This window comes from Eutrigla gurnardus (assembly GCF_963514095.1).
Source record: "Eutrigla gurnardus genome assembly, chromosome: 10".
Lineage (NCBI taxonomy): Eukaryota > Metazoa > Chordata > Actinopteri > Perciformes > Triglidae > Eutrigla > Eutrigla gurnardus.
The window spans coordinates 24,292,570-24,304,166 of record NC_139924.1 but is presented as its reverse complement, the minus strand read 5'-3'; the positions used below and the strand labels follow the sequence as shown (position 1 = coordinate 24,304,166).

General features: G+C 40.1%; 1 protein-coding gene across 4 annotated transcripts in view; it reads left to right on the top strand.

The window, feature by feature from the left end:
- Positions 1-270: 270 nt before the first annotated feature.
- Positions 271-11,597, top strand: part of fndc3a (fibronectin type III domain containing 3A) — a 37,437-nt gene continuing 26,110 nt past the window's right edge. The window contains exons 1-4 of one of the 4 annotated variants that reach the window (XM_084019480.1): positions 271-369; positions 577-725; positions 3,254-3,397; positions 10,803-10,878. In XM_084019480.1, coding sequence (XP_083875606.1) covers positions 3,287-3,397; positions 10,803-10,878 — 187 coding nt within the window. In that variant the 5' untranslated portion in view covers positions 271-369; positions 577-725; positions 3,254-3,286. Of the gene's footprint in view, positions 370-432; positions 449-526; positions 726-3,253; positions 3,398-8,853; positions 9,654-10,802; positions 10,879-11,597 lie in introns of those variants that run through there. The other 3 variants (XM_084019481.1, XM_084019479.1, XM_084019482.1) reach the window with 3 other exon arrangements.

The following is an 11,597-nucleotide window of genomic DNA, read 5'->3' as shown; positions in this document are numbered from 1 at the left end:
GCACCTTTTGACAGTAGATCAGTATATTAGAGACTAAAATTGTGTGCACATTCTTGGGTAAAATAAAAGCACGTTCACGAAAATGTTGAAATTGTTTCTCTGCGACTGATTCGGTGAACGAACCGATCGTCTTCCTTAAAACTATGAAAATGTAGGTCGAAGTTAGTCATGAATTTAACTGAGGATTGACCACGTCCACCACGCAAGCTAAATTAAAACCATGTGACAATATTATAAATGTTTATCTTCGCTATCTTGGAATCCGTCATGATTTGCTGTAACACACGCATGCGCACACAGAGCCCCGTAAGCGATGGCGAAATTCCTGACTTTTATGCGAGTAGCAGTGTTGGATGGAAAGTTACCTCGGTAAAACTGGCAATTAGACTGACATTATCGACATTTAGCACCGTTGCTGTCGATCGAGAGTTACGTCGATCTGTTTTAGGTGCAGACAATACGAGTTATCGTCGTTCATATTACGAGAAAAGCACATCTTCATCTCGCTAACTAGCTTGGTAGCATTAGACAGCTAACACTAGCATGTCATATTTTGCTTGTCTTTTGTTTATCTAGGTAGCTAGCAAGGTATCCGTCTCAGTCGTTGCAGGAAGTAGCTGGTCATCGGAGCTCGCTGCGGTTAAACATTTCGGGAAGAGCTGCATAGGAATCATCTCTGCATCGGCGTGTCACTCAAGACTGCTGCTGCTGTGCCGACTGTCTGAGTGAGTACCGTTAACGTAGCTGGCAATAACCGAGTTGTGTTTGCGGATGGTCTGGTGATTTAACTGTGTCTCTCAATTTTGGGAACTCGAATTAAACTATCGGGTTACTATTGTGAATTAGCTGACTGCGATTTTATGTTTCAGTTAGATAACGAGCAAGCTATGACATAACGTTAAGCAAGCACACACCTGTAGCTAGAGTAAACAATTGTCTTCGCTGCAAGGAAGCTAACGTAATTAATTCAGCTATGGCAAATAACGACTCTTAGCTCTGAACATTGTCTTTAGTGTTAGAAGTATGACATGTTAAACATGTTTTGTAGTTGGTATAGCTTGTACGAAGGTAGAGGTAGGGTTAGCTAAATGGTAAAGGTAAGGCCAAGTCAAATACAGGCACTAAATGGATAACCAGCTGTTACACTATGTGAAACTGGCAACATTAATTCGGGTTTTCCAGATAAACCACCACAATATTGGTCGTTATTTAGAAGTGACGAAACATCACTAGCAGGATTTTGTCTATGCCTTCGTCTAATAGCTAATGAGAAATAAACTGAATCCTGGCCTGACATGTCCTATTATTCTACCCGTTCCTAATCTCACCAAAACTGCAACTGAAAACAGCTGTTGTGTCCTTATTGACTCCTATTTTAGCCACAGTCAAATATGATCTCCTGTCAACAACAGATGTTACCACACATTCAATATAGAAGTCCTGTTTATTGTGCTGCAACAGGAAAAGGCTGTGTACAGGCTTTTTAGTGCACTACAACTGCAGTTGGAGTTTACACCAGTGTCAGCTGGTGTTTTTCTACTGGTGTTTAATAGGAAGCTGTGGGGATTGCTGATTATTTGTCAATTTTCACATTTTCCTGGAGAAGGTATACAATCAGAGATGGGAAAGTACCTACACTATTTGTTTTTTAGCATGGGTAAAGTGGGAAGCCTCTCCACATGTAACTCAAAGTACTTAACTGGAGTATATAAAACGCTTAATATCACCCTTTCATAAAGGGAAAATGATTCATTATCTCTTAAATGTTCATTTCCAATGTGAGAATAGAATGCCATCTGGAAATTTGTAAAGTGTGTGAAAATGTGGGTGGTCATCAAAGACCTTTACTTTTGTTGATTCTTCTTCCACTGACCCCTTTCTAGCTGTTGTAAGTGTTCTTGGCAAATCATTTAGATTTGAACACAAATTAACTTGACATTTTCTTATGTGTTATAGAACAATATGCCAGGTGATTACAGTGATTAACTTGAAGCAAACCCAGTTCATTGACCATCACACTGTAAACTGACTTTGTTGTTTAAGCTTAAGGATGGGAGGGGCTAAAGCTAACAGATAAGCCAGATCACTGAGATTTAGGGGCGCATGCGCTAGATTGTAATTAGGTTCAAGGACACGTTATACGTTATTTTTTTCAGAAGTGGTCAGCCCTCAGTTCTGTCTAGTCTTATTTCACTGCAGTGTTTTAAAAATGGATGTATGTGACTGAACAGTGGCATACCGATAACCTCTTTTCAATCTTGTTGTGATTAATGTTAACACAGTAACTTAGTTTGCAACATTTCAACAACATAGATGGATCTAAATTCCTTGTAAGTGGTGCATGCAACATATAGTAGAGACGAGTACCAAACAGGAGTAATAGACAACATTGACAGCCCGAATGAGACAAACTTTGACCTACATACCATGTTCATATCCTATAGAAGGAAATGCATCTGATGAACCCTCTCTCTGGTTTGCAATCAGGTTTGTTTAATTTGGATGGAACAACTGGTCTAACCTGGTCACTCGGCCCATTGATGTCATCAGGAAATATCTTTCAGTGTCATTAACTTGGCTGCTGTGCCAAAAAATGCTGCTAGTGGCAGTGGAAACTGGATGTGCTTTGAAATTAATTATGTGTTGCCAAATTCCTATTCAGTGTGATTCAGCTTGTCACAACATCTTTACTGTGAACAGTTGTGCATTTAGAGGTTATTTGCCTCATATCTTGTTTGTAATGCAATGAAAATAATTGCAACATCTCTGTAGAGTTCAGTATGATCCCATTATTTAGTAGTAATCCGTACAAATATCTACATCCACCCATTCCTTCATTCAGCCTCCCATTCATCCATCCAGTGTCCTTCATTTTCAGAACCTGCTTAAATCTAAAAGCCAAAAACTGTATGAATGTGTAATTTTTTTTGCTTTATTATTCAACATGCAAAACATAAAGGCATACTTTCATTGTATTCAGAGGAAACTGAATTAATCATCATTTTAACATACATATATATTGATACACAGTATTTGTCTACTTCCTATTAAAAGCATTCACATCCCAACATTGTATCGGGTTATAATGTGCTCACATTGTATACCAGGGGGACAGAAAAGCCACATCCTGTGGTCATTCTGAGTAAATGTCGTTCTCAGCACCGGTCTAATGACTGGCTGCAGGACTCAAGACAAGAATAAATCTTTGTGCTTTAAATTTTCATTTCTGTTAATCGCAGTGACTTTGTTGCAGGAGTACCTCTTCAGTGGTGTGAATGAGGGAGACATGGCAGACCACACCCCACCTCTGGAGTCCGGCCCGCTTCTCAGCCCTGAACTCCCAATCCTGGCCTCACCACCACCCCCAACCATGGTTAATGGGGAGGGCCCCCAGCAGGTACAGTCGTGTCCCTCTGCTCTCATGTTGAGGACAAATGTTAAGTTCCATGATCTGTCATCTTTTCTTGCATTACATTACTATACATCACATTACTGTTGCTGACATTTTAGAATTTTGCTGAGGAATTGGTATCAAGATCTTTTAAGTCACAATTTTGGTATTGTTACAATAGAGTAGGTTAATCTAATGCATTTAAAAAAATAAGAAGCCACTGTGTGAATTGGTTTAATTTGATGTTATTCATTCATTTTCATATTTAACACTCTTAAAGTCTGATCTGTTGTTATGAACTTGATCTGATCTAGTGTTGTAATAGTTTTCTGATACATTTATTTATATATATATATATATATATATATATATATATATATATATATATATATTTCTGATAGCATTTAACTCTTGCAACACCTGATGCTTGTTTCAGATGCTAAAAAAAATGCAAATATGGCTGTTACTCAGTTAAGTATTGAAACAACCCATACAGTTTTGCTGTCCTCACTCAGCAATATTCTCATGGAACATATTTCACAGGCAACAGGTGCTTGTTGGTTCGGAGCCACAACTCTCAGTTTTGATAGCGGCCTTTGCTGTATGGGTAAAGAACATGCACTAATCTCCCCATCATCCCATGTCACTATAGTAGAGTGAGATTGAGTGGCCCTGCCGCGCCTGGGTGATTTTCCCTGTCATTTTGATGGTCATCAGTTCAATTTGATTACGTTTCCATGACTTCTTGGGGGACAGCATGGAACCCACACTGATATCTTTTCCATCATTTCCTCAGACTTGCTAATATTAGCGCTGCCCTATAAAACATGCCTTTCCAGCTGTCTTGTCATTTTCCACAGTGGAAAATCCCTTGCCTGAAGCAGGCTTTGTTCAGGTAGAGATCAAATTTTGCTGGCTGTGAGGGTGTTGTTCCCATGGAATTCAGTTACTTTACCACCTCCCACATGGGTTACCCGATTACCTGCACTTGGCACCTATCAGGGGACAAGTATATATTTTTCTATGAGTGCTAGATGAATATAATGCTGCTGCAGTTCCTACCTGGCTTACGTCATTACCACCCTGCTGCTCAGACCAATTTGAGAAACTGCATGTGCATGATCACTGAATTGTGTTTTTTTTTTAACTACATCAAGATGACTTCAGCCCCTTTTCCACTGCCTTTTTGTTGCGGGATTATCACTCCTTTTTTTCCCCCCGCACCGTCGTTATTGTAAATGTACTGAGACAGAAAGGGGTGTCAGAATCGTTATGCCTCTGAGACGGCAACGGAGGTAGTCACAGAGCCGCAGCAGAGGCAAAATGAGGAGAGTCGGCCTCTTTGTGAATGGAGCAAGCCCGGCAGCCTGAACAGACGGTGACGTTTTATGTGCGTGGCACGCCGCCAGAGGATTTAAAAAAACTCAGAACGTTGAGCCGAAGATGATAGAAAGTTGTCATTGTGTGCATATGATGCACAGCAACTGCGCTTGCAGTTGGAAGAGTGAATGTAAATATGCACGACGAGCAAGTTCACCGTTCAGTTTTTTTTAGTGCGCTCAATCGAATCAAATTTTCTGACGCTCGTTTAATACGTCACAATAATGAATTACTATTGAGCTAAGATTTTATATGCTTTGTTTTTAATTCTAGATTAAATAAATTATGAGGTTTGAATGACTAGCTAAAAACATATAAAATCTAAAAGAGGATCTATTATCAAAAGAAACCAGGCCGACTGCTTCAACAATAGCAGCAATGGGCAGTGATTATTTGATGTACAGCGGTTTATATACAACTATTATTTGAGCTTTGCTGTTAACAAGATGTAGCCTATGTAAGTTGAGTGTCTCAGGAGGTGTGTAAATATCATGACAGTTGCATTTGAGTGAGGAGCAGGACCCACTGGAGGGGTCTGGGCCCTGACAGAACAAGGCATGGTTGTGATGACAGTGAAGAGGATTCACAGCGATGTCTGACCCCTCTGATTCTGACCTTTAGTTGGAGAAGCTGTGAGGACACCTCATTCTTTGTTCTTGGTTTCTTTATCTCAGTCTCGGCTTGGTATTAACGCTCTGTTGGACCAATTATTCTGAGTCAGAGAGGAAGTTGTTGTCTTGGGGTCATTACCTGAGATGATTCCTTTTTAGAGATGACTTTGGTTACGGTATGATTCACTGCTTCCATCCATTTAACCCCCCTGTTCCTCCCAGTTTTTCCTGCTCTTGCCATTTGTTTTGTAGCTATATTGGTAACGGATGAATCAGTCTGTTTCTGTCAATGTTTAAGCCCAGCTAATGGCATATGTCTGTTGTCTGTGCTGATGGGTATGTAAATTTTGTTCCATTTCGTTCATGACTCTTTTTTTATTAGGCCTGCCATTCAATGTGTTCATGGTCTGTGTGCTTGTGATTATATTATTCTGGGTTTTTTTTCCATGTCTGTGTTTGTAACCTGATATGCTGATAGTGATAAAACACCTTTTAGAAGCTGTTGATACAAATGGTGTACACACACACACACACACAGTTTCTTTGAATTCCCTGTCTATTATAATGTTGTTATTCAAACATGATAATAGAATTTTTAACCTGGCTTGTGTGAGAGAAGACTCAGCATTAAATAGTAAGTACACAAATTGAACAGGGGGAACACAGCCATGAGTGTGTGTGGTCTGCTTGTGGCTACATACCATGCGTGGGCTAATGTTACTGTGGGATAGTGAGACCTCACTCCCGACTCAGCTGTCTTTCGTGCTGGCTTTGTATGCTGCAGCCAAACACAGGAGACATGGCCTTGGACCTCTCACAAGTTGCTGAGATGTTGTAACAAAAACGCAACCCGCTCTGCATATCAGGCAGTGTATGGGCTGAAACCATTATATCAGTTGGGCTCTGGTTTGTAACACAATCTCTTGCTTTTTTGACACCAAAATAAATAAAAAATTATATTCCGCTTTTCACGTTATAAAGCTTTATATCAGAATTTCTCCATTAGTCTTTTACTGTGAACACTTTTGCTGGATGGGGGAAGACAAACCTGGGAGAATACTGTCTTTGGAGAAGAGTAATTTGTTTATTCAAGAACACACAAGGCTTCATAATTAAAAATGGATAAAAACTAGAAGGACTTTATCCAGGAAGCTGACCTGGAACCCATTGACGCTGACATTAGTTTAAAGTACCTTAGCTATGATGAGAGACACACATGGCGGCATGGCCGGAGTTTGCATAAATTGTAAGGCCAGGATCCAAAAGATAATGTGGTCTGATTTAACAAAAGTGAATAGCCCAGCTGTAGTGGAGAGCTCAGTATTAGGACTATAATAATTAGTCAACTCACAATTCGATTATTAAACGATTGAAATATAATGGGAATTTTTCCTTCAAATCTTTCAAATCCATTCCTATTTATAGGATGATCTGCTACATTACTTAGTAAATGTGGAAAGATTGTGGACGTTTTTTTCTTAATTAAGATAAAAAAAATGGTTATAGACTTTACTGCTTTGATGCAGAATCGTTAAACAAAGCATTGCGATGCATCATAGAATCGATAATTTCTCCCACCTGTAATAATAAGTAGCATCCTTATTTATTTGGTTGCTGATTTGACATTTAGAAGGATACTGTTCGTAACCATGCTGCCAGATCAATACTGTGTGGCTTCAGTGCTTCATTGATTATATAATCAATCTTATTTAATATTAGTTGAATGGTAAAATTTAGAAAGAGGCGGCGACACGACGGTCCAGGTTTACCAAACTAATGTAGACGTAGGTGCTCATAAAGATGCTGTCAGTTGTATAATACTCACTGGAAAAAATAATATGGCAGAGATGTCATTTTGTTTTCTTTTGTTCCTAGTATCATTATTTACGTAACTGAAACGGACATCGCATAATGAAAGAGAATTTAAACATTATTATGAAACACTGCATTTCTCCTTGAGCTAGGACTTTTGGAGGCAGACTTGTGTATGCTGGACTTTCAAACAATTGATTTTTTAATTTATTTAGGCGTAATTAGCCTTTCATTGTTTAGTATTTTTACTTTCTTACATGAGATATCCATAATGATGACTAGAAAATGCTCTCAGACCTCCACCAAAGAGGTAGTTCACTGAGTAGTGGTTGGTGAATGCCCTTGGTACACCATAACCACCATACTGGAAATATTTTGTACTTGTCCGCCATGCAACATTTCCAGGGGATCCTGGAGGGGGAGGATCATCAAATCGACTTGAATTATCATTGTGCATGTACACCTATGCAGTCAGCTGCATGATTTTCCCCGTTTCATTTGGCTCCTATTTCCTGTCCACCCAGCTGCTAGTCCACATCAGAGCATAGTCAACAATTTAGAGGAACAAATAGTGAGAAACCTGAACTCTGAGTCACCATTGGCTGAGAAATGTCAGAGCTTACAGCCATGGATGTACAGAGCAGGCCTATTCCCCTGGGTAATAAAACAGCAGTGGCCACCTGTGTGACAGTGTGCTAATTGATCCATGCTGTTTTTGCATAGGTTTCATACAAGGTGCTAATCTTTACAATGGTTGGAATGAGATGTATTTTTTGGGGGGGCATACTGTTCAATGAAATTGTAGCAGTGTGTTTGAAACCATTTTACATTGCAGTGCTAGTCATGTGTGAAAGTAACATTTGCAGCATCCAAGCCCTGATTCTATCCACTTCCAAATTAAGTCAGCGTGCAGTTTATGATGGCAGCTACACACTCGGTCACACATTCGTCCTATAGCAGGGGCATGGCTTGGGTAGAGAGGGAATGCATTGATAGTATCACTGTAAATTCACCATCTGTAAGTTTATTAGAGCTGGGGATGTAAGAGATTGGTTTATGTTAGGGATGCCCTTATTCAAATGTGTGATGTGCTGTTTTTTTTTCAGTATGAACTTCATATTTCCTTTGCTGCTTGTGGCATGTTTAACCTTTTCTTTAAATACAGCACTTTTTAATTTGAAACGAATAAAAATAAGCATTTAATTTTGTGCCTTGCGCAGCAATATCCATGACGCAGAATATCTGCTAACATGACACATGCTGATCAAGTGATGAGCGCACTGTCTCTTTAAGGAATGATCCATTTTGAATGAATGAGGACTGATGTTACAGAAGCACTGAATACTTGCAAGCTCTTGTTTATTGTGTCGCTGTACAAATAATGTCTCTGTTTTGACTGTCAGGGGGCTGCTTTGTGATCTTTGAAGACAGTAGAGAACTCGAGGGTGCAATTGTCGCTGAACGTCGGAGCTCTGAAATTGAACTCCCACCACCTCATCTCCTCTCACATCGATCGGAGTATTAGGAGAGGGTGTATGGCTTGTCGCTCTGTGAATGGGAGAGAGAGCCAGAGAGAATATGAGGGGGAGGGAAAGAAGCTGTGGTGGTTGCGTTGGTGGGGGTCGGGGGACTGGAGCGTAGTCGTATATGTCAGCCTCCGTAGCTGCGTGGGTCGCTCAGCTCCCTCACGCCATTGTTGTTGTTGTGAAAAAAAAGGCAGAACAAAGGACTCCCCACGCTATGGAATCCTTATACCTTTGCCGGCTTAGCTGTGTTATGATCACGCCCTGATGGAATGCTATTGAAATTAACCACATTAAGGAGCACAGCAGGCATTAAAGGAGCTGGCACACAGCGACAGAGGCAAGAAGGGAACTGAATAGCAAACTGAGGCATCATCCTTCTCATGTTTGGTCTTGTTTTCTTGGGTTCATCCGTCTCCTTTTCCAGAGAGTGGCCATTGCTGATAAGGTTTCAATCCCTTCTCTGAAGCTTTGGCTTGGACATCGCAGTGGCTTATTTGTTGAAGGGGTTGCTGTGGATACTGAGACCGGGGAGACTACAGTGGAGCCAGAGGCAAGAGAACGAGCCGCCTGCTGCAGAGAGTGCCGCTATGGAGCAGATGAGGCTGAACCACGCTAAGCAAGCATGAGATTTACGCCACGCTTTCTGTGAAGGCTACATCCAGCGCAAGAGACTAAGCCCCCTCCGCCTACATAGCTCCTGCTGCACTCCTTGCCTGTCGCCAGTTTTCCTTGATATTGTGAAGGAGTGTATGGAAGTGGAGAGTAAAAAGGATCAGCCCAGCCAGATGTGTTAGCAGCACAGGTCATGTGATTTCTTATGAGGGTTGGGCAAAGTGGTGGAGGGTCTAACAGACCCTGGAGCATCTTTTTTTTTTTTTCTCTCTGACTGCGTGAATAGCGACGCCTGAATGAGAAAAAGCAATGCGGGCAACAGTAAGTAGCAGTAAGATCTTTTGCAAGCAAAAATTCCCTTCCGTTGATTTCATAAACATGCCATGAATGTCTCGTTATTTATTTCAATTGAACTTCCAATGCTAAGAGTATTTTGGAAAGGACACTATCCTGTGTGTTTGTTTCACATAGAAGGGGGTGGACAGCAAACATACACATGCCTAGAAGTACCGAGACTTTGATTCAATTAGACCTCCACTGCCCCGCATCCCCTCCCACTCCCACTCCCACCCCACCACTCTCCACCCTCCAAGGGCTCTTTCCGCTCCCTGCTGAGCACATGAATGAAAGCAGTGTCAGAGATGGAGGTGCTGATGATTTCTCTGCTTGAGGAGAACCGTAGCCAAAGCCCTTTACCAGGGGATTATAGATTCTATGACAACGACTTCCACAAGAGTGAGGTAACTAGCTCCAGCAAACAGTGCTGGGCAACAAAAACCTAATTATCTGTCTTCTTTTGGAGACGAGAAGAATATGTTAAGCAAGTGAAAAATATGTTTTGTCTTCAGTTCTGTTCTTGTAATTTTAGTTTATTTGGGTTTTGTCAAAATAAGGTTGCAGGAATCTTGAATGAATGGACACAATGCACCTTTTTTAAATGACCTATTCTTTTTCAGTTGTGATGCTCAAGTCTTTTGTAATGACAGAATCAGCATGACTCAGTGTAGGGTAGCAGTGTGTACCCAATATTTCCAACAGTCATGATGAACTCTATGAATGGCAGATGTGAGATATGAACAGTTTGGCGTTTGTTGGGTTTATGATTAAAGCCTGATAACTCAAGAAATGTAAAAAAAAAAGTTAAAGTAGGTATGAGGAGAAGCAGTTCTGTTCAATTTCAAATCATAAATTCTATTTGAAATATAGAGACAAACAATATGTTAAGATATATAGGCTAATAGTATAGGTATTGCCCCCAGTTTAGCCATGGAAGCCGGTCAGTGTTGCTTTATGTTAATATCTCCTGTGATTTTGTAGCTCATACCTGTTTTGTTCTGAAAACGTATGTATCTAATGTGCCCAGTCTAAGCTTTTTATCTACTGCACACATTTTCAGTTTTAATTAGCTCGTTGCTGTAGATAAAATAGTCTCAAATAATCAAATTAATTGTTGCCTGTATTTCTCCACAGGTAATCCTGGTGCAGGTAAACCCAGGTGAGGCCTTCACTATTCGACGAGAGGATGGTCAATTTCAGTGTATCACAGGTAAGAAAACTGTTCTGATATTACATGTATACCCTTTCATTTTAATTCTTAATTTGAACATATGCTGTCTAATCATCCAGTCATGAAAGATACGTTGATTACACAATATGAATGTAGGGATATTATTTGGACCCATGTTCATTCATTAACCTCATTAATGAATGGGGGAAAAAAATTGCAAATGGTAATAACCCTTTGGCATACCTTGCTTCTAGCATTAAAAACAAAACTGGTTTATATTATGACAAATATAAGTCTATTTTAGAGTCCACCTTTTCCCCAAATTGTAATATGGCTTGGCCATATGTTTTTATACATTTAATCTGTATCTAAATGTATGGTTTAAGGATACCAATTCCAAAAGCAACAAGATGAAAACAATTGTTTGATCAAAGTTTCATTCAAGTTATAGCGTTAAATCCTGAATATGAAGACATACAACATGGGCACAGGCACAGTAATTGCGGTAGCTTTTTCTGCAAAAGTAGGGTAAAGCACTACTGCTCCAACAGAAAATGCTCCAGTGAGAGCAGAAAACATATTGAGTGTGAGTTTCAGGGCATTGTGACCACAAGACAACTGGCTTACTTGGCTACACTCTTCACAGAGCTGCCAAAAAAGCTCCAGAAAATGTATTTCTCATTCTAAAATGCTTAGTACTCTGCTTTTACCCTGACATCTATGGAAAGATATGAGACTTGTCTAAATTGGTTAATAAA